This window comes from Triturus cristatus, chromosome 9, assembly GCF_964204655.1.
Source record: "Triturus cristatus chromosome 9, aTriCri1.1, whole genome shotgun sequence".
Lineage (NCBI taxonomy): Eukaryota > Metazoa > Chordata > Amphibia > Caudata > Salamandridae > Triturus > Triturus cristatus.
In genome coordinates this window covers 730743762-730767761 of record NC_140592.1, presented here as the reverse complement: position 1 = coordinate 730767761, position 24000 = coordinate 730743762, and the positions used below count along the sequence as shown (strand labels likewise).

Genomic DNA, 24000 nt, shown 5'->3' with positions numbered 1-24000 from the left:
TTGGTACAACCGAGAGCTGTGCTGCGCCCTGCATCTGCAGGTATCATGCCGTCCGTGCACTTGCACCGAAGCACAACCTCTGCGAGTTCATTCAGGCGTTGCAGGGAGGGCCATTTCTCACTGACAGTGACGCATTCTCTTGTCAACTTGCACTAACACTTGATTGTGAAGGATGTGTGCGGCCTTTGGTGTTGACGCACTTTCAAAGGTACAGTAGGTTTTATGTACACACCTTTGCAAGCATAGACACAACACTGATCATTTGCAGTTCAAAATATATTTCATGTTGTTACCTCTACAGAAAAGTTATCTTTCTCCATTTCACGCTATGGAGGACTAAACTTATGTTTTCGTACCCCATTAATACGTCAACAAGTGGCCAGTGACCTGTCTCCTGGCTGCAAAGTGGGCAAAGCTGCACATTTTGTCACCAAGTTACAAAACACTAGGTGTGACAGTGAAGTGGGGAACATAAAGATGTGACTGTGCTCCGTTCCCTTCATTTGTTCCCCCCATGCAGCTGTTAATTATATCTCCCGAGGGGCGGGTGTTACACCATGCTTGGCTCTTTGCTTAATGACAACTTTTTCAAAGAAGGAGGTCTAGTCCGTATTTTGTGCAGTCATCTCTTCTTGCTCGGCCTTGAAGTGGGTGACAGTCAGCCTACAGTGCCCGAACCAACTGAGCCCAGCAGCACACGTCAACTGCCAGCCTGGGCACACTCTTTCATTTGCATACAGACAGAATAGCTTGGAAGTGCACTGATAAAATCTCGTTTTGCAGAGGTGTTTCTTTTACTTGCCAATAATTATTTTCCTTTTCTATATATAAATATGAAAACAGAATATTGAAATTATCTGTGTATTTTTAACTGTAAAAATATATGTAATGCCTCAACCCATGCAAATGGTAGCCCATCTGCTGGCCATCAAGACTTTCATTATATCTGTCCTTATTCGTGCCCTGCCTTCTTCCTTCGTGTGCAGATTCAATTTCGGAGATGAGAATACTATTGATAACTAACTGCATCAGGTCTATAGATCTGGTCTCCCATTGAGGCTGTGGTGGCGCTGGAACAATTGAAATGCACCGTTTGCCCAAACTTTTTTTGTTTTGTTTTAAATTCTCTGGGAAATAACTTCCTTCCACAAGCCCCTTTTACGTCAATTAGGCTTGCTCTCTACGTAACTCCCACCTTTAAAACTTGTACGCCCTACCACTTTTAAATACCAGCAGCCGCCACTGTATTACTACCCTTGACGAGACGCTGAAGCGCTTTACGGCGAGTAGCACGCTACTCCGGAACCCTAGATTAGAGGTTAATATTAGTGTGTATATTAGTAATTTGGACAATTTATACTGATGCTTGGACACTCGGCAGGTGACACAGTGTCACATTTATTGTTGCAAATACCCAGAAGTAAGGGAAAGTATCATGTATTTGCTGATTTAAGCGAGATTATCTTTCTAAAAGGTTCTGTTTAGAAATGTATCAATGACGTTTATTAAGGCAGTCCCTTAGTTTCAAAGCCAGGCTCCCTTAGTTACCTTCATAGGCCTGGGCTACACCTGTCGTTTCGCGAAGCTGTATCCCCCCCCCCCCCCCCCACACACACACAACTCACACACACTATTTTCGTTCCTACGAGGTTTCCAGATGTTAGACTCCGCCGAGGGCGGAGGAGTCCTCGATTCCTGGATATCTGCCATTATTTTTTGGGTGAAGAGTGAAGGTTGTTGGTTTTGCGGAGCATGGATGGAATGCATCTCCAGCGGGGAGGGTGCGCCCTCCCTCGCCTGAAGAGGTCGACCAGCCCTCGTGACGCGAGCTCACATTTTGGCAAAAGCGCAGATATCTGAGATTTCCAAATAAGGGAAGAACCCGGGGCGCACACCTGGGGTGTGAGAGACAGCGGGGCTGTCTCTTCCCCCTTCCAGCCTCAGTCAGTCGCTGAGTCAGGCCCAGTCAGTCTGGGCAGCAGCCGACACGGGGGTGGGGCACGGGGAAACATGAGCTCATGTACCTGGGGCTATAAAAGCTGTTCTTGAGCAGAAGCGGGCAGGAAAAAAATACATAAATAACGTCCTGGCCGTGCCGTGCTTACTTGGCTCTCCTCGCGCAGCTCAAACGTGAGGTAATTTCTTTGATTGAAAGCGTCTGAGACTAGGATCTTCTGTGAGCGGATACAGGCGCGAGGCCTCGCGCGCACGTTCACCGGCTCTGAGGCCGCCCAGAAACACCGAAGCCGCGAGGGCAATTCCAAGCTCAACGCCGGACTGGATAGGAAGCGTCGTGTGCACAGTACACTTCTTGTGCACCAAGATCTCCTGCCTGTAAGGTCCTCTCGTGGACAGACACCGGCTGCAAGGGCCGCTTGTGAACTGCAGCTGTTCAATCGTCAACTACAGGTCAGCTTTTTTACAGAATTATTTATTCATAATAAACGCGTCCTCTTCTCCCAGATCCTCACTCCTTCCCTCTCCTTATGTTTACCCTCACTTCCTTACCCCACTGGGATGCCATTACGTCGCTCCGATTCGAGGCTGTCCATCACCTTTATCCATGTTCAGCTCCCTTCTCCCGCGGCCAGGGGACTGACTCCGGAATCTGTGGATCACGGTTCGATCCCCGGCGCCGGCGGCAGATTAGCCCAGCACCATGTGACTCTGGGCAACACCTTGCTTAATCTTCTCGACAGCGCCTAGACTAGAGACCCTTACGGGTGATTGTTCGCACTTTACAAATGTGGATTATTATTATTATTAATCTTTCGTGTCTCCCCTCTCTCACTCATTCCTCTATTCCTTGGATTTTCCTCTCCCATCCCTGACGCCCCCATCCCCTGCAGTCGTTCCCACGATTTTAGTCACTCCCATACCTCCCAATCTGTCTTCATGTATCTTTTCTTTCTACCTCACCGATCACAAAATTCACGCTCATCTCCTTACCTCCCTTCACTGTTTCCCTTTCTCTCTATCTCTGTCTCACCTCTTTACCGCCACCTGCCTGTCTCTCTCGCAGGTCTCGTAGGTCTGTGCACCTCACCTACGAACTATCACTGCTTAACCCAGCTCTGTCTACCTCACCACTCACAATACACTTCTCAGTACCACCTCTTTCTACATGTCTTTTGCATCTTTATCAGTCTCTCATGTCCTCACCTGCCTCTTTAGCACTCTCTAGGCTTCCCTCTAACTCTGTAACAGCTCTCTCTAATTCAACCTCTGCAGTTCCCCTTGCAGTTCCCTGTATCTCTCCCCATCTACCTCACCTCACTCTCAAACTCATCTCTCTTTGTCCCACCTCTCTGTTTGTATCTGTTTCACCTCACTTAGCTCTGCCTCTGTCTCAACTGCATTTCTACCTCTCCACTCTTTCTTTACTTCCTTGCTCTATCTGAAGTTACCTGCTGCTCCCACTTCTCCCATGCAGAGCCAGAGGCCACTGTCCAGACAGAGAAGTGTACACATAGAAGGATGACAAGCGCGAGGAGGCAGACGAAGAGTATTTAGGAGGAATTTATCAGATTTTTCCAGATGGAATGTAGGAAAACTATGGAGCAGAGCTTTGTTTTTCCATATTGAGGCGAGAATGCTGGTTGTGAAGGGTTATTTATTTATGATTACGAATATCCCGCAATCAAATCTACAATTAACAGCAATGTGTATGTCTCATTTTAGTAGTATTCCCTCAGGGGCTTAATATCCACCCCCATCTCTTTCCTAACATGGGCAGAACAGGCAGGTTTAATATTGAATTCCGCATAAAATATTGTTGTTGCAAGAAAAAAAAAATTGATATCTAAGCACAGAAAAAATCAAAATGGTTTTGGACAATAGCTGTTCAAGCTTTCTTTTGTTCACAATTTGGCTTACGGATGCAAGGCAGCTTTTGTGTGCCCCGTTTCCGAAAGTATAATGTAAAATGGCACCAGGAGTTCCTGAACAAACTGAAAAAGATATTGAAGTCTCTAGTTGTTCTGACAGGGAACCCCAAATATATGTTTACCAAGGCTCTGAAAATCCGTATGATGACCCTGTGTAGGCCATGGCTTTCTTATTTGCCTTTTGTTCCACCCATGTGTCTTTGCATGGATTTCCCTCTCTTTTGTTCCCCAGTACCACACTAATTTTCCTTCCATCAATTGTTCACTAGCCGTCACACACATTTTCATTCTCACAATCACAGCCCTTCACTCACTCACTCCCCTGAGACCCTTAGTTGTTTTACCCCCCACTCTTTCCTAATGCCCCTTAATCATCCATTGACTCCTCTCATTCCTTTCCACCCCCTTTCTGAAGGCCTTCGCCCAGTGTCATATGTAACTTGGTGGTCACTCTCCCTATCACAATCCCAGGTCATCACTCACTTTCCTCAGACTTTTATTTAATTGTATCATCATTGTTCTTTTATAGCAGTATACTATCATGCTACAGGTCTTCAGAGCTCTATGTAGGGTGCCAAAATGGAGTGGACTAGAATGACAGTTTTTATTTTGGCTATTTCTCTCAATGCCCTACGTTCAGTCACTTTTCCGCCTCTGTTCACTTGTCCCTCACTCACACACCCTCTCAGATTTATAATAACCCCCACATTCCCACAGTCGCATTTGTCAAAACACACGCCCTTTACTCCATTTCCTGTTCCCCAGATCTTCATCATACCGCTTCTTGTGACCCAAGTCGTCACTTATGCCCCATTATAGTCTCCCAGGCACACACTCAGTTTTCTGCATCTCTTATTACAAAACCCGCTATCCACTTCCTCCCACGTCTGTGCCGTGCCACTGCACCCTTTTCTTGTTTCCTTGCTCTCCCTTTAAATTCTGCAGACCCTCACATGCCTTTTTCCTCTCATTTGGCCTTCCTTGCTCTCCCACGTCCTGTCTCGCTTTTTACCTTTTCTGTACTTATAGCCTTCTTTAACTTTCCCACAGTCTAGCCTCCCAGGCCCTCTCTAACTCCCTTCCAACCTTCCATTCTGAAGATCTGAGCTTTCTCTCTTCTCCAATGACAGGATGTCTTTAACTCCAGTCTTGTAGCACAGTCCATATCACTCACTTCCTCATCCTGGTTCCCAGAACATAGGAGCCCGCTATCATTTTCGAGACACTTACTCGCCCATATCGTATGTTTACCAGCCATTAATCACTCTTTTGAAGATTACTTTGTCCCTCTCTTTTGTTATGTAGCCTTCCTTTCTCGTTCATTGGCTCTGCACTCACCAACTCAACCAAGTTCATCAGATCTTCTTTGAGATTCAGTACTCTTGCTTCTTTGGTAACTCACTCATTTACCCCTCTGGTGTCTTCAGTCTCAGTCACATCCCTTCTGGTCCTACCTGCCCTGTTTCACTTTGCTCTAATTTCTAAGTTCTCCAGCTCCCTCATTCTCAAGGGCATCACTCACAGTCCTCTCTTGTTCCTCATACTGTCACCACCAACTCCATAATTCCCTCCAGTTCCTTCCTTTCCCCAAAGTCCTCAATCCCTTCCTTTCCTGTTCAAGATCAGATATCCATGACATCTCACCATAGTACATGTTCAGCAGGAAAATACGGAGAGAGCTTAAGTCTGCCTGTCCCGGCGTTGAGGATGAGGGGGGTGAGGGTCTGCATCTCTTAATGTCTCAAACTAAGACAGTTACAATATCACCTTTCCTGGCATCCAGGCCGTCTTGGCTTCACTTTAGAATCAGTGCCTGTAGACCTTGGGTAACCATAATATGTAGATATTAATGTTGTAAACTTTTAGGGCTAGGCACTGTCCACAACACACCACAATCAAATATGCAGAAAATATGAACCACTCCTTCACCAACAATGCTGCTACTGAAACAGAAAAACAGACGCCGGTCTGTGACTTAACCAGGGACGTTTCTAGGTGTTTTGCCGCCCTAGGCGAGAATTGAAAAATGCCGCCCCCTCCCTATTACTACCATAATTTCTCCCCCTGTCATCCAGGCTAGAAGAATTAATGCATTAGATATTCTCAAACTTATGTTTTTTGCCGCCCTCCCCCTTTTGTCGCCCTAGGCGGCCGCCTAGTCTTGCCTAATGGTAGAAATGGCCCTGGACTTAACCCTCTAAACATTCGCTTGAAGGTACCCAAACCCGACAGCGCTGCGAGACCATACTAATGGGCAATACAGTGCTATACCATTTTCTGTTAACATAACACATCACTTTGGTACATTAACAACTGGGAAAGGAGTCTTGTGGGGACAGGGAACATACCTGCCAACTCGCTTTTATTTGGAGAGTGTCAGCCTGTTCTGAGAAACAGAGTGCCTTCATAAACCCCAGTGGCCTCTTTTCCAATCTATATCTCCCTCCAAAAACTGTGCGTTCTGCATTTACTTCAGTGGAGTCACCCTGGTAAACACCTGGCTTCACTTCATAGCCAAGTCAGGAGGTTGACAGGTGTGGGGGAAGGCAGAGAGTGCCAGATGCATCTGTATCTTGGTGTAGAGGCATCAGAGATGGAACTTTGAGATAGGAGAGTCTGGGTATGGGACGCTGTTTTCAGCCGTGAATGGTTCAGTTCATTTCTACTTTAAATGCGTTTATTGTTGTAAAATTCCACTTGATTCTGCCAGTCATGTGATCCAGTTTCCATATTGGAATCGGCATGGAGTCTGGAATAAAGCAGACTAACTTATCTTCTGTTCTAATATATACCACTACAGAATTATATAGTATTGTGAACATGTAGGGTTCTATAGTATTAGTATATAACGGTCAATTATATATTGTATTATTGTTTGCGGGGATGTTTTAGTAACTCTCTTTCCCTATATCTGCTCTCACTTTCCTCAATCACGTGTTTCACAGGGCTAACCCCCATCCTTGTCTCATGCCCTTACAGTTTTCCCTCAATACATATTCCTTCACATTCCTATATTTGTTTGTCCCCTAGGCCCATGTCTTCTCTCGCTCTCAGCTTTAGTTTCCCAGACTGTCGTTCACTTTCCTCATCCTCTTCCTCGGTCACCAGCACCCCACTCACAGATCCCCTCATTCTCAATCCTTATGCTCTGAATTACTTACAGCCTCTTTTGTTGGCATGTTCTCACCCACTTTCTCTCATTCTCTTGTTCCTCAGGCTCTCACTCACCTTTCCACCTTGCTCTTTTTTGAAGTCTACATTATTGCCAAGCCTCTCGTGTCTCTCGCCCACCACCCCCTTTCTTCTCCAGCTCTCACTCGTCGTCTATTCTGGTTCTGTAGGTGTTCATGGTCTTTACTGTCCCTCTTTTTACCCATGCCCTGACTCATTTTGCTCTTGATTCTCAACATTTGTGCTTATGTTTCTTCTCACAAACGTGTTCCCTTCCTAGAACCTCACTCAGTATAATTCATCAGTCTTTCATTCATCGCCTTCTCATTCTGTAGGGCCTCATTCAATCAACCCAGTTGTTCCTAAAATATTTACTCACTTTTCTAACCTCTTTTTTTTTAGGCACTCATGGAAAACATTCGGAAGACCATTCGGTGGGCTCCCATTGCACTTTTATCTCTGCTTCTACTTGGCTTGGCATCAGCAGCCTCACAACCTACAGATGGAAACACTGCATCCTCCACTCCCCTGAGCACCCCCCAGGACTCTGTTCGTCCCACAGAGGAACCCCACATCACATTGCCGAAGTCCACAGGTCTTTCCTCTCGTGGCATCCGCACCACATTGACAAGGATCCACTTTGCTATTTCTGACTATGAGGAATATGACTACACGACTGAGGATGAGGACGAGGACCCCTCCGAGCCAGCCACCCCCCGGGCGCCTGCTGTTCCTTGTGATTATGATCGTTGTCGCCATCTACAGGTACCCTGTGAGGAGCTACAGCAGCTCAGCCGGTGCCTGTGCCCGGGTGTCTCTGCATCCCATGTGCGTCCGGATCCGCCCAGACTAGGCGATATCCAGGAGTTTGAGGGGGTGCTTACTGTACACTGGTGCTCCCCATCCTCTACTGTGGACCAGTATCGCGTCGAGGTGCGGAGGGATGACAGTTTGGAGGCCGTGAGGGCAGATACTGTGAACTCCACCCACCGCCTTATCACTCTGGAAGGGTTGCAATCAGGCAAGGCCTACGTGGTGTGTGTGGTGGCAATGAACCAGGCTGGTTCTAGCGAGGTCAACCAGGCAGAATATGGGCCGTGCCGGGCAGTCCAAATGTCAGGCACCCAGCTCCGCTCTTTGTATGTGGCACTGGGTGCCAGCGCTGCTGCCCTGCTGCTGGTGGCCATTTTGGGTGTAGCCTATTATTATCACAGCCGCAGAAAGAAGTCCTTATTGCACGGCTCCAGAGATACCACAGTGCCATCAGGAGTGCCCAACATGTCCTACCGAAGTGAGAGCATAGAGCAGCTTTGAGGGACACTGTATTTGGGGTTTCCTCATGCCTTCACCACTTACATTTCTTGAACTGAACATTCTTCATCCACCAGTCTTAGAAGGGTGTACTTGCTAGAGCTTATTTTGTGGCGGTGTGTGCCTATGTTCGATACCAGCACTTAATTCCTAACAACGCTGCCTATTTATGATAATCCGCCACAATGTGGCGCTGTCTGTCTATTTTCGAGAAGATGACTTTAGCAGAGTGCTTGATAATTCATTATACATAAAAAATAATAGCAATCCATTTTTACAGCTTTGGGTAGCCTGGAATAATCCAAACTGTAACATTGATAAGAATATGATGTTTGAAAGGTAGCTTTGGTACTGCCATTTGATAGCACTGACAGGGGCAGTGGGTGGTATAAGCTGCAGTTGCCTCCTTAGCAACACTTTTGGCCCTGATTATTATTAATATTGACCCTCACTAAAACTCCAGTTGTGGCTGAGGTGTGCGTCATGTTCCATTACAGCAAGAGCTCGAAATAAGGGATGGAGTATCCTCTGTACCTCATGTTTCTTCTCTTCAGACTGGACCTAAATGGAGATTCCGGTACTTCGTCTTTCTGCTGTCGGGTGGGTTGACACCATGCCCAATTCGTTTGTGAGTCTTATACATGGACTTATTGGGGCCATGGGATTCATGTTCTCAAGGTATGACCCCTCTCAGGCTGCCTGGATCTCAGCTGGAAACAGGGTCGTGGCGGCCACCAAGGGAGCTGGACTAATCCTTGGCTGTGGACCGACCGTCACTGTTGGCACTGCCCTGTGTGGGCACCACCTGAACTTGCATTTCAGTCAATCTCAGGACTCTTCTATCATCTCATTGTAAATGTATATATATATTTAAATTAAATTATTTATATTTTTAATTGAAATTGCCTTATTTGTTTTGACTTGCGTGGTGATGGTATTCTTGTTTGTGTGAAGGTGAATGCTCTCGCTCTATGCTTTTCCATCCTCATTACGCCTCCATTTCTTCATTTTACCTCTTGGAATGATTCAATTGAGAATTCTGGGCGCTAGTTACCTCTTCTTTGGGAAGCAGAAGTCAGTAGAAAAGTGAATGGAAATTTGTGCAGGTTATAATGAGGTGAGAAGTGGTACCCATTGGCCATAGAAGGATGTAGACAAACTGGCTATGATTGGCTGGAGGTGATGGGCCAGTGGCTGAGATGGTTCAGATCTCTGGGGAAGGAGCAGGTTAGTTAAACAAGTATTGGTAAAGCAATTTGGCCTGACTTTGGTAAGCTGGTACAATTTTTTTTTAAACATATATATTGCAAGTGTATGCCACAAAAACTAAAAGAAAAAAACACATGCCAGCTATACTTAGTGACCATACACTTGCAATATAAAACGTAGATTAAAAAATGAATTAACCATCGCATATAATTTAACAGCCCGGGTGCTCCCTATCAGGCAGATGACTTAGAATAGGTTTGGAAACCCATTTTAGTTTTAATGTACATAACATGAAAATAAAAGGTGATTCTTTTTGGTAAAGGGAAAGGTACTATTGTTTCTCAGTTACTGTAATCTGAAGACTTAACTTAAACTCACAATGACTGAAAAATGAATAAAAGGTGGTAAGGAAAAAAAATCGTCAAAGTAAAGTATTGGCCCACCAGCCTGGTATTTAAATGCATTTTTTTAAGGCTAATTCACTTGTGTTATCAGGAAAAATGACCTCACTCATAGCGTAAGCGAGCCAGTGGCTGAAGTGAGATGATCCTTTACGGAATGCTATATGTTAAGGTGAGTGGAAACAGACTGTGAATGATAGATGAAAAACAGATCTCTAAAATGAGCAATGGATGGATTAGGTATCTGTTTCCAAGACACAATGCCATATGCAACCTGCACAGAGACTTGCAGAATCCGTTGGTTTTACCCATTGAACTCTTCTTGGACTGTCCTTTCACTCTGGGCAACACTCAAGGTAAATCACTAGCCTGAAAAAAAAGATTGCATTTGCGGGGCATGTTGGGAATCCATCCGAGCCAGAAGAGACCACGACTCAGTCAGTCTTGGTTAGTCAAGGCCTCAAGATAATTCCACGTGCTGCTTGTGTAGCAAGACCCAGGACCCAAGGAGCTCCTGGAAGGTGGGTGGGTTCAAGAGGTGGGTGGCAGATGGTATGTCATCTCTGTTGTGTGGCAAGAATGCATGACTGGTAAAGCTCTTTAAAGATTGCAATGGCATTTTGAGGGATAAACACGCTTGTATATTGAGACTGTGCATGGTGTTTCAAAGGATCTACTCTAAAATATCTACCCCCTCACCTCCAAATCTGAACTAATGAGGACGTAAGAAGAGCTGGGGTGGGAGACGCTGCTACATACCTGCCTTCGAGCCTGACTGGGCCTCCTCTGGGTTGTAAGACACAGGGCTCATAAAGAAGAATCAATGAGATGTTGGGCGTCCACCTTCCAGTTCCTCAACACGTATGCTGTGCTGCCTTTGACTGGTTTCCATGGCTCTTGGAAACCATGTTTCCTAGGGATGTCAGTCAGAATATTTTTTTAAAATATAATTTGCCCCTTTCTCCCTACTAGAGGTTAAAACGGCCCCTTCACTCATAATGCAGTTTATTAACCTAAAGATTGAGGCTTATTTTAATTCCTCTGGGAGCTGGTGTGATATCACGTCCAGTGTGGGCAAAGTCAAAGTAGTTTTGATTTTCCAGACTGGCAGAGGAATGCCAGGATTATTTGCCCATCTCAGTCATGCCACATGCACACCTGTCCACCTCAGTAAGGGAAAGACTTAGGGACAGATCTATCAACACTTTGCGCCGATGCAGGAGCACCTAAAGTGATCCACATTTGATTTGGGTTTTACCTTTCTGCGCAAAACTTGCTTTATATTGGGCAGTAGCACCATATGGAAGCAAAGTATTGCTACGTGCAGCTTTGGGCTAATTTGCATCCATGGGAGGACCATGTGTGGAGCATGGCATTTCCATGCAATCGCTGGAAGATGTTGAAGCAAAGGCCTCTCCACTAACATTTGCAGACCGGGCTTTTACTCCTGCGACGAGGATGTGTAGATTTTTTTAGCAACGTTTGAGAAAAGTTTTTTTCCTCCACAATTTTCAGGCTTTGCATATTTGCTGTACTGTAGAGCACGCATACAAAGCTGGAAACGTTTTAAACTATATTAAAGCATAGATTCTGTACTGTAAGGGTATCCTTCCAGTACATAACCTATGCTAGACATCACACAGAAACACTTGCACCGTGTGGCAAGAGTATGTCCATGGTGCAAGACTGCATACATATTCGTATTTGGTAGTGCACTTGGTATTGGTGTGCATCATTGGCCCTCTGGCTGCCCAGATTTGTGTGTAAAAGTGTCTCCTTAGTTTCCCCAGAGTAGAGCATGTAAACTTTCTTGCTTGGATTATGGGCAGACTGCCTAGTTAATGGCTCCCTGTCAAGTATTGGGGACACAACTTTGTCAGTGTTTTGAAGTCTAAGCACCCCACTATGTAAAACTCATTCAGTTTTCAATAACCTGATCCCGCTTTACCCCTGAGTCTGTGTGTGTGGTAAGGCTGCTGTAAAATGTGGTTGAGATGTCTGCTTGTGGAATGCATGCAGGCCTGCAGTATTATGGTCTCTATTAGCAAACACATGACCAATGAGGGGTGATACCCCAAAACCGGTCCCAGGATGCATGTTTTCTGGTCCAGGGAGGACCTGGCTTGGCAGTTCGGGCTGGACTGTTCTCAGGGGGAGTAGGATCAAGGCTGATTTGCATATGGCTGAGTCTAAACTGGAATGACGAGACGAGCAAAATAACGATGGATTAAACCCAGATCTGTGACTGGGGGTGAATGTTTGACAATATGCAGCATTCTTTCCATCATCTTGATGTGTCTCATTTAGCAGCATACCTCTCAACTAACTCTCATTTAGATGGTGTCACCTGCTTGGCCACAGCTTCACCCCCTCAAACAAGCAAAATGCGTTCCAGAAATTTCAGCTGGATTGCCTGCCCAGAAAACCTTTCTCATCCTCCCAAAAATGTTTTCACCTCTATTGATTTCAACAGGATCATCCTCCATGACCACTTCACCTCACCCAGTTTGGAGGCTGAAAAGGCTTCGAGGTATAAGAGGTCAGACTATTGTCCTGCTCCGGTTCCCCTAGTCATGTCTGCAACAAATGCTCAGTCCTTAAAATGTATTGGTTTTGAGATGTGTGGTTCGAGCTGAAATAGTATTTCATTCCCACCAGCTTCCCCCAGTTAGACGCTAAAGTTCATACAAAAATTCTCTAGTTCTTGAGTGGGAGGCCACCTGAAAATTCAAACAAATCTCTCCCCTGATTAAGAGCCAGACCCTGAAATGGGTTCCTGTAGTCAGGACCTTGAAGGGCAAAATCCTCAGAAGCTGTGTGGCTCTGAACAGGGCATACTGAACCCGAACCCTCACACTGCCCGCTTCCCTTCAGTTGGAAGTTCAGTGAGAGATGGACATCAGGAGCATCCAAGGAGCAGCCTGCCAGCTGTTACGGGGCAATGAAGCTGCCCAACAAGCCTGAAAGCTGCATGCCTTCCTTGTTAGAGGACTGACTGGCTTCGCAATAATGACTACAAGTGAAGGTGTGCACCTCTGATTAGTGGCACTGCCCTGCCCCAATGGCCCAGCAACCTCACCCTTGTCCCTTCTTCAACACAAGTCTCTGCCCAGAATGGAACAGATCTCACTTTTGTTTAGTCCCAAACGTGGCAGAGTAACCTGCCTGTCAAATTGTCGATCCACCCGCTCTGATATGACTCTGGTGGATTGCCATGTTTCCTCCACTGACCAACAATCTATCGGATATTTGGACGTCACCAACACTCGCCAGGCCGTCTGCCGTAGCAGATGTTCCAGTGCCTTTTTTTCCTATTTGGGACTCACAGGAAAAGCCTTGAGGTCCAGAACAGAAAAACTAAACAAGCAATGCAATAGGTCTCGCATTACCGAAAGTTTCAGCTATTGGCGTTGCATTATTATTAAACTTTTAATAATGCGAGACCTATTGCATTGCAAATGCTTGTTTAATCTTGATCTCATCTCTGGTATCCCATGACGTTCTTCAGCAGGCCAGTGGCATGTAGAAAAGGGCCTCCAGATAACGACATGGATGGATGCTGTATTTGCGCATAAATGAGGGGGAGGGGGTAGGGTGTGAGAACAAGAAGTCAAGAGATGTCCAGAGCTGGTCAACAAAAAGAATCAATTGGTGATGTCCGCTGGGAGGGTACCAAGCACTGAAAGGCAGGACAGATGCACAATATTAACGAAAAAGATAAAAAAAATGTTTTTAAAGCAGCCCAACTAACCAACCAAAAGTGGTGGGCGTGTCCAAAGTCCCTGATAGCCCATATACTGAACACAGCATGCCTCGCAGAGCAGCTTATGCGCTGCCCAGGCTCGACCTAAAAATGACCCCACACTGGGAGAAAACTTCCAGGCTCTCAGGGCCATTAGATTTTTGTTTTTTTAAAACAAACTCCTGCCTCTGAGTTTATTATTTAAAAACAAAAAACTTTGCTGAGCACATGCATTAATCAAATCATGGAGCCCGCTTAGCAGGGCTCATAGTGCCATCAGAGAAACCTCCATGGCGGCTGCCCATCTGAATGCACTGAAATCTCCACAAGACAGCGTAGATCACTGAATAGGGTGGAGGGTCGTTTGCCAAGATGGTGGAAGTTAGACCTCTGCACCCTGGCTGATGCTGGCAAACACTCGGGGACATATTTATGACTGCGGTTCTGTCGCACTTGCCCCACGCAATGTGTTGCATGCGCACAGCAAGCCCAAAATACGATTTATGAAGCCACGCAAGGCCGCCTTGCGTGGCCCTGAGTGGCTTCATAAATCCAGAGAAGTGCAACACAGCGCAAATTGCTGCGTTGCACTACTCTGTCCTGGTAAAATGTTCCATGGCCGTTGCGTGGGTGTTCGCGAGCAACTCCCATGGATTTTGACACGTTTCCAGATTTACCAAATGTGGTAGACCTGGGAATGCACCAAAATGCTACGCCAACCCAGGTGAGGCTTAACAAGGAGAAATATCTTTATTTCTCCTTGTTAGTTCCTCTTTCTGTGTGTGCTGCATTTTGCAGCACACATAGAAAGAGACAGGATTGTTTTTTGCAGGAAGGTGCCCCTTCCTGCAAAAAAGAGAAGTGGAGAAGTGTGGCTCAATGGTTAGAGCGGCAGACCCTGATGCAGAGATCTGGCCCGGGACCAGGGTTCAATTCCCGCCTTGGCGGGCTTGGGCTCTATTTCCTCGGACCTGACATTTCTCACCTCGGTGCCTACTCTAATCATGGGTCCCACTCTGCAACTCTGGGCAATAGCTTGCTTAATCTCCACAACGGCCCCAACAGCGCTGGGGATGCCTGGCTTCACCTTGGGGGTGCCCAGGAGTGGACATTTCACAGGGAAAGCCAGGAAGGGTTCCACAGCGGTATGAGTACAAGTGCCAGGATGCCCCGTTGCTGGGGCAGCAGTGCGCTATACAAGTACAAAAATGTCATTTCCTGCAAAAAAACTATCCTGCATGCAACACAGGCACACCTGCACCATGGCACAAGGATGCCTCCATTAGTGCTAGGCTGCCCATCGTGCGCCAGCGCTGAGGAAGGGACTGGAATGCCCAATAATGTAATAAATACTGCAGCACAGCGCGGTGACTTGCTGCAGTGCGTTACTTTTACATAAATAGGCCTATAAGTAAGGTTGAATATTCCTAAAACAGGAACAAGCTTACAACAACAGTGATTGGAAAGAAACACAGCTTGCTATTACAACTTTTTCAAACCCTAAAAATTACAAAATCTGAAAAATCTAGTGGCCCTCTGTTTCTTCACGCCCCTGAATGAGAAAAAGCATCAGCTGGGGCGGGCAGGATCACACGAGAACGAGGCACAGAGGTATGCGCAGCTGAGGCTCATGGGAACGGAGTTAGTCTGGTGGCCTTCAGCCCGGGTGAGCTTCTTTTCCCTGCTGTGCAGGATGTGGGCCCTCCAGGCTACCCGGCTGAGCAAATATGAACTGGACCCAAAGCGGGAGGGGTCTTACTGAGCGGGAATCCGTCCAGGGCCTCTCTCTAAGAGCAAACCCAGGGTATCATATCCGGTGCCGGATATGATGACATTGCGCAGTCTCTTTCTTGTGGGAGTGCATTGACGATCAGTCATGTGGAAATGACACGCAGCGTGACTGTGCTTGCCGCGAGGATGGGTGTAATATTAAAATGTTTACAAAGAAAGCCTTGAGTCAGTAATTCTAGGAACATTTGAACTTAGTTAAGAGAACACCAACCACTAATGGGCCTGTTGGGGGGTCTGTCAGATCACCAAGAGGGTCTCGCTACCCACACGACTCGGGATATCGCGAGTGGGGGTCTCAAACACTCTCCCGGAGTGTCACAGGCCAACTATAGCATCACTAACTCATTTAGGAGATCTATGCTTACAGACCACCCCGGGGTCTTACAGACGTCTGTCGAGTGGTCGAGTGCTTCTTTTTCACGTCTCTTGTAATCCAGGGATCACTTTCCTGGGGTCTCACAGACAGCCACAGAGTCTTCCAGACCACAGAGGGTCAGAGTTACTACCTAGGGGTTCCACAGACTGCCCTGCGTTGTCACTGAGATAGCACCCAGGGGATTTGTGCACTGTCAACACAGTCTCACTTGGGGTGCAACAGGTGCAGTGGCAAATGAGCCCATTAGTTTGAGGGCCTCAATTCACACCAACTAGGCCTGTCTTTTAGCAGGCGACCGGGGCTCTATTTCCTTCCTAACATTGAAGCCCCTTGCTAAACCCAGTGGCGTAGCTACCGCTGGTGCAGCAGGTGCAGTGCACCGGGGCCCTTAGCCCCGAGGGGCCTATTGAGCTGTGATAATTGCTGTATTTTACTACCCCACCATCAGTAAAATGGGGCATTTTCCTTGCTTGCACCCGGGCCCAAGGAGGCATCCTTGCTAATGTACAGGCCACACCAGTGGGTTTCGCAGGTTACCCGACCCAGATGTCTCACTTACAGATGCCTTCCCAGAAGCAGCCGCGACCCGTTCAGGCAGGTAAGAGCAGTGAGGCGGTGGGCCGGCTTGGGGGTGTGGGGGAGGGGGATTTCTATGGACGATGACAAGGGAAAATGAAATAAAGAATTAATTTTCCCTGGTCATCGTCCGATGAAATCCCCCCCCCCCACCCGGCCCCACCGCTCTTACCTGCACTGGCCGCGGCTGCCCAGAAGTCTCAGGGCAGGTGGGGGTCTCGTATCGCCTCTCCTTAAAAAATAAGAAGACGGACTATAGGTCCTGCAGAAAAGGCTAGGAATACAGTAAGAGAGGGACGAAAGACCAGGGGTACTACAGAAAAGAAGAGGCAGTATGACAGTACTGCACAAAGAAGAAGACAGATTAGGAGTAAAACTGAACATAAAAAAAAGACTAAGAATGCTGCAGAATACATAAAACACTACTGGAGATATGAGAAAATTGACTGGTAATGCTGCAAAACAGAAATAATAAAGAATTATAGAAAATCTAAGGGCCAGAAGTATCAAGGGTTTTACTGTTCGCAAACGTTTGCGAATGGTAAAAAGCCTTTTGAGATGTATCAACCCAAAAGGCATTCACAAAATAGGTAATCACAATTTTTGCAATTACCTATTTTGCGATTGCAGTTAGGGAATCGCAATTTGCGATTCCCTAAATGCAATGCAAGAAGCATTCTCAGAATGCGACTTTGCATTAAGGAATCGCAAATTACCACCAACTTCAAGTTGGTGGTAATTTGCAAATCCTTAGAAAAATGCACAAAATTGCATTTTTCTAAGTGCCATGTGGCGCATTCAAATGACCTTAGGCCATGTGTGTGCGCCACATGAGCACACTTACCTTTTTTGGGAGTGCATCAGGGGGGCCTTATGTCCTCCTGGCACCCTTGCAATTGCATTCGCAATTTGCGATTACCTATTTGGTAATCGCAAATTGCGAATGCCTTCCCATTCCTTCCTATAGGCCTCTAGGCCCATAGGAATGAATGGGAAGGCATCCCCTAATAGCGAATCACAATTTGCGATTCGCTAGTGGGGAATGTTAAGGGTTCGTAAAAAATATTGCAAATCCTACATACATTGCATTTTGCGATTCTAAAATAGCAAATTGGTAAAATTCTCTATTTAGGAATCACACAAGCAATTCTTGATACATCTGGCCCTAAGACATTAGGGGATAGTAGAAAAGAAATACAAGGTTAGGAGTGATGCATAAAAGATAAGACAAGACTACTATAAAGTAAAGAGAAGGCAGACTGGGAGTACTGTAGAATACTAACGACAGATTAGGAGGACTGCAGTAAATTAAAGATGGTAATGGTACTACAGAAAGAAGAGTGAGAATACGGCACAAAAGATAAATTATTTGGTTTAACACAGAAAAAAGAATTACATAGAAGGTAAGATAAGCTAAAGTAGTACCGAAAAGGCATGCTACTAGAATATTGTTTCATAAATATCGTCTGACAAAAATAGTGTACTCTAAAATATTGTTTGCAAAATTATCACCCCACTGGAGATAATAATAGAAAATCCCCCTGCCCCTCCCCAATGGAGCTTATTTCTGTAAAAGGATTTTTAAGCTACAATATTTTGTCGGGCGATATTTCAAGAATCGGTAGTCACACATACAACCACTGGAAAAGATAAAGACCTAGGGAACTAGCATTAAACAGAAACAGATTAGAAAAAGTGTAGAAAACAGAAGGCAGACTGACTCTGCTACAGCAAAGAAAAGAAAGACTGGCATATTTACCAGATTTGTGGCGCACTACAGCGCAGCAACTTGAGCCACAGGGAAAGGGCAAGAATGCACCATATTTATCCAGTATGGTGCATTCGTGTCTTTTCCCCCTTAGCTGGTGCTGTTTGGCAGCCTAGTGTCAATGCAGGTGCCCCTGCACCATACGTAGACACCCTTGCCATGGTGCCAGGGTGCCTTTGTTGTAGGCAGGATTTTTTTTGCAGGAAGGGGCACTTTCCTGCACAAAAACAACCTGAGAGGTTTTTAGGTCAAGCCTATCGCAGCGCCCATGCGCTGCACTATGAGAGGGCCTCTTGGAATCACTCCAGATTTCCCAGGGACTTCTCCGTGTGGGTCGGATTCCTCCCTCACATTCCATTGGCCTTTGCGGGTGGCCTTCAATAATAAAACCACGCAAATGGCCAAAGACGGGTGCATATCCAGCCTTTCCTCTAAACGTTCACTCCCATGGCCTTTGGGTTTCGGGAGCGAGCAGCGGTGCGCAGCCTGGCAGCTGGTCATGTATCAGGTTACTAATTTATAGCGCGGTCGCTTTCACTTTCGCATCCACGCTTGTTTTTTGTTGTGTCTTTACTTTCTGCCACCACTCGATGCAAACCAGGTGAGAAACCTGTTTTAATTTGAAAGAGCTCCCTATAATTTGAGTTGCATGGGAGCACGGTAGGTTGGTTCTTCACATATTTATTTTATGTTTACTTAGGATTAACTTTCACAGTCACATATTGTTAAAGATAAGCCATGAGGCGTTCAACACAGGCAGCATGCGAGGCAGGTAGGCACAGTGCATAGCTCTTATTCCCAAGCCTCTTATGGTGTTTTTACATAATACCACTCTATGCCACACAATTACACGCCACATTTACTCTCTACTCAATGCAACATAAAAACAATCCACATAATACCACTCGGTGCCACATAATTACGCGCCTCATCATTACACTCTACACAATGCAACACAAAACACTCCACATGATGCCACTCAGTGCCACATAATTACACTCTAATCAATGCAACATAAAAACAGTCCACATAATACCATTCAGTGCCATATAATTACTCTACTCAATGCAACATAAAAACAGTCCACATATTACCACTCAGTGCCACATAATTACACGCCACATAATTACACTCTACTCAATGCAACATAAATACACTCCACATAATACCACTCAGTGCCACATAATTATATGCCACATAATTACACTGCACTCAATGCAACATGCACTCTACACAATACCAATCAGTGACACATAATTACACCCTACATAATTACACTCTATTAAATGCATCATAAATACATTCTACATAATACCACTCAGTGCCACATAATTACACACCACATAATTACACTCTTCTCAATGCAAGATAAATACACTCCACATAATACCACTCAGTGCCACATAATTATATGCTACATAATTACACTGCACTCAATGCAACATACACTCCAAATAATACCACTCAGTACGACATAATTACACGCCACATAATTAGACTCTACTGAATGCAACATACACTCCACATAATACCACTCAATGCCACATAATTACACGCCATATAATTACACGCTACTCAAAGCAACATATATACACTCTACATAATACCACTCAGTGCCACGTAATAACATGCCACATAATTACACTCTACTCAATGCAATATATATACACTCCACATAATACCACTCATTACCACATAAATAACCACCACGTAATTACACTCTACTCAATGCAATATTAATACACTCCACATAATACCACTCAGTACCACATAATGACACGTCACAATTACACTCTATTCAATGCAACATAAATACACTCCACATAATACCACTCAGTGCCACATAAATACACACCACATAATTACACTCTACTCAATGCAACATAAATACACTCCACATAATACCACTCAGTACCACATAATTACACGTCACATAATTACACTCTATTCAATGCAATATAAATACACTCCACTCAATAACACTGTGCCACATAATTACACACCATATAATTACACTCTACTCAATGCAACATAACTACATTCCACATAATACCACTCAGTGTGACATAGTTACACACCACATAATTACACTCTACTCAATGCAACACAAATACACTCCAAATAATACCAGTCAGTGCCACATCATTACACGCTACTTAATTACACTCTACTGAATGCAACATACACTCCACATAATACCACTCAGTGCCACATAATTACACACCACATAATTACACTCTACTCAATGCAACATAAATACACTCCACATAATACCACTCAGTACCACATAAGTACACGTCACATAATTACACTCTATTCAATGCAACATAAATACACTCCACATAATAACACTGTGCCACATAATTGCACCCCACATAATTACACTCTACCCAATGCAACATAAAGACACTCCACATAATACCACTCTTTGTGACATAGTTACATGTCACATAATTACACTCACTCAATGCAACATAAATACACTCCACATAATACCACTCAGTACCACATAATCACATATCACAATTACACTCTATTCAATGCAACATAAATACACTCCACATAATACCACTCAGTGCCACATAATTACACACCACATAATTACACTGTACTCAATGCAACATAAATACACTCCACATAATACCACTCAGTGCCACATAATTATATGCTACATAATTACACTGCACTCAATCCAGCATACACTCCAAATAATACCACTCAGTGCCACATAATTACACGCCACATAATTACACTCTACTGAATGCAACATAACTACACTCTACATACCACTCAGTACCACATAATTACACGCCACATAATTACACTCTACTCAATGCAACATAAATACACTCCACATAATACTACTCAGTGTCACATAATTACAGGCCACATAATTGCACTATACTCAATGCAACATAAATACACTCCACATAAATGCACTCTGTGCCACATAACTCCAATTAACATAAATGCACTCCACACCATGGCACAATTTCACTAAGCATAATTTCACTCAACACCACAGTTCCAGCCCACACAATTCAACTCCACACATTTCCAATACACACCACATAATTACACACCAAACAGCATATTTCAACTCCACAACTCCACAATTCCCAACGTACCTCCAATCCAGACCATATAGTGGCACCAACTGAGCACCAAACATCACTCACCTCCACTATTTTGCATCAGTGCACCACCTAAGCATCACCTAAGTATCACGTCAGTCTGCCCTCGGAATCTGGCATCTGTTGATTCTCCCCTAGTGTCCGTTCGCTGCTCGTGTTCTAATTAAATTACGGTTTCCCAACCTCCCCTCCACCATTATTTATGTCCCGCTCCCCCATAATAATTTTTTTTATAACAAACAAGCATGAGAACAGGCAGGAAGAAGTTGCTGGCAGTGCAAGTACAAAAAAACTAGAAGACATTTTTGATTTCAAAAGAATTTATTATTTTAAGGGAGCATAAAAGGACATAAGATACAAGCAAAAGTGATACAATTGATATTAGACAGGGATAAATAATATGATAAAATGAAGTTAAATAAGAAGAAAAAACAACATTAACAATCATTAAGCTGCAGATATCATATAAATAAATTAAGTAAGGAAGACAAAACTGATACCCTGCAGAAGTAATAATCAAAAGTATCACCATCAACTAGCAAAATAGGGATGAGAGGAAGAGAGAAAGGAAAAAAGAAAGAACGGAGAAAGTAGGAAAGAGATGAAGAAAGAGAAAGAAAGACAGGGAGGAGTGAAGGAAGAGGAGAAGATTTCCAAAGAATTCATCCGACACACAAGACAACAGTGACCAGACAACATTAACTAGACAAATCAAAAGGATATTGATCCACCAACCCCTCTGAAACCAAGTCCATGTATGTATCTAAGGCTTTCCAAACACCATCAGATATAGAAGGAGAGAGATGAGCATGATCCACTGACGTGTGAGCACTTCGTAAAAAGGAAACCCAAGCCCACCAAGTATGGTAAGAAACTGAAGAGAACGATTTCCACTCCATGAGAATTACGTTGACTGCAATAGTCAATAAAAGATCCAGCAATTGTAATTCCATGGAATCTAAAGGGAAAGGGACCTGGGCCGCCAACGGACCTAAGAGAATTAATGGAAAAGAGAGTTGAAACTCGATATTAAAGATAATCATGAGATGTTTGTGAATTAAATCCCAAAAGGGTTGAAGAAGGGAACAATCAAAGAACATATGTTGAAAATCGCCTGGTAAGAGACCACAACTCCAACACAGATTATCTTCCTTGAGATTTATCGCATACAAACGAATGGGAGTCCAGTGAAGAAGATTAATAGAGAAAAATTTAGACTGCATTAATGAGGGGGCGATTTTGTTACGAAGAGAAAGTTTACCAATATCTTGCCATGTGTCTGAAGAGATATGATCGGTAACACTATGATCAAAATGATGTAGCCATTTTTGCTGTGCGACAGTGTGGGAAGGAAGTATAGAGGATGATAACAATTTGTAAATCCTAGACGCTACATGGCCAGTCCTGATCCATAATTGAAAAAGTGTAATCGTCGGGGAGGAAGGATGAAGGTGCACTTTAGCAAGTGCTACCTTTATCTTAAGAAAGGTATAAAAGTCTAAGTTAGATAAAGAGAATTGTTGGGCTAGGGAGGAGAAAGGGAAAGGGTCATTATTGGAGTCATAGAGATGTTTAACAAGTGAGATACCTTTCCCCGCCCAATAAGACATCAATTCTGAATCAATATTAATTTTGATTTTAGAATTCCGCCAAATAGACGACCATCTAGTTTCATGCAGTGGAATTGCCACCTTCTTATCAACCTTACGAACTGCAGCAATAGTGTCTAAAATAATAGACCGAGAGAATGGAATAGAAAGGGTATTTGTGGTTAAAAAAGAGGCAGTCGGCAGAGGGGAGGCCAATTCTTGTTCTATTAACAACCAAGATGGAACATGAATAGAGGGAGAAGAAAACCAGAGAGCACCCTGAGACGCCAGAAAAGCAGTTTGATATTTCCCCCAATCCGGAAGATTACAACCTCCCATATCGTAAGATTTCTGTAAGAATTTATAAGCAATTCTAGCCCTTTTGTCATTCCATAAAAATTTGGAGGTAAGTAAATCAAGTTCGTGAAAGAAGGAATCAGATAGCTTTATCGGAAGTATAGAGGAAACAAAATTAATAATAGGTGTTATCATCATTTTAAGAGTCTGCAGTCGACCCCACCAGGAAATATGCTTCGGGGACCAAGTTTCTAAAAGACGTCGCACCTTAAGAATAGTTTGAGATTCATTATAAGTGACCGTAGCATAAAGAGTGGAACAAAAATAAATTCCCAGATATTTTAATTGTTTAGATTGCCACTTAAAACCCGCCGAACCCATATGAGAAGAGAAACAGTAAGCATTTAATGGGAACATCTCCGTCTTATCTTTGTTCAGGGTATATCCTGAAACCTTTGAGAAAAGAGAAATCGTATCAGAGATAGCAGGGATGGCCAGTGCAATATCATCAGAAAAAATAAGAACATCATCCGCATAAGCAGCTGTTTTGATCTGATGAGACCCAAAAGAGAAACCCCTAATGTCTGGATTTAAGTCAATCAGTCTTAGAAGAGGATCAATGGACAACAAAAATAAAAGAGGAGACAAGGGACATCCTTGCCGAGTACCCTGGCGAAGGCTAAAAAAGGATGACGTAGCTCCATTTACTCTTATGTTAGCTCTAGGTCGGGAATAAAGAGACATAACC

At 44.4% G+C, this 24000-nt stretch overlaps 1 protein-coding gene across 1 annotated transcript; it reads left to right on the top strand.

Moving 5' to 3' along the window:
* Positions 1–2061: 2061 nt before the first annotated feature.
* LRRN4CL (LRRN4 C-terminal like) lies at positions 2062–8621 on the top strand. The gene is made up of 2 exons (XM_085625942.1): positions 2062–2409; positions 7461–8621. The coding sequence occupies exon 2, from the start codon at positions 7467–7469 to the stop codon at positions 8370–8372; it is 906 nt and encodes a 301-aa protein (XP_085482068.1). The 5' UTR covers positions 2062–2409; positions 7461–7466; the 3' UTR covers positions 8373–8621.
* Positions 8622–24000: the final 15379 nt, after the last annotated feature.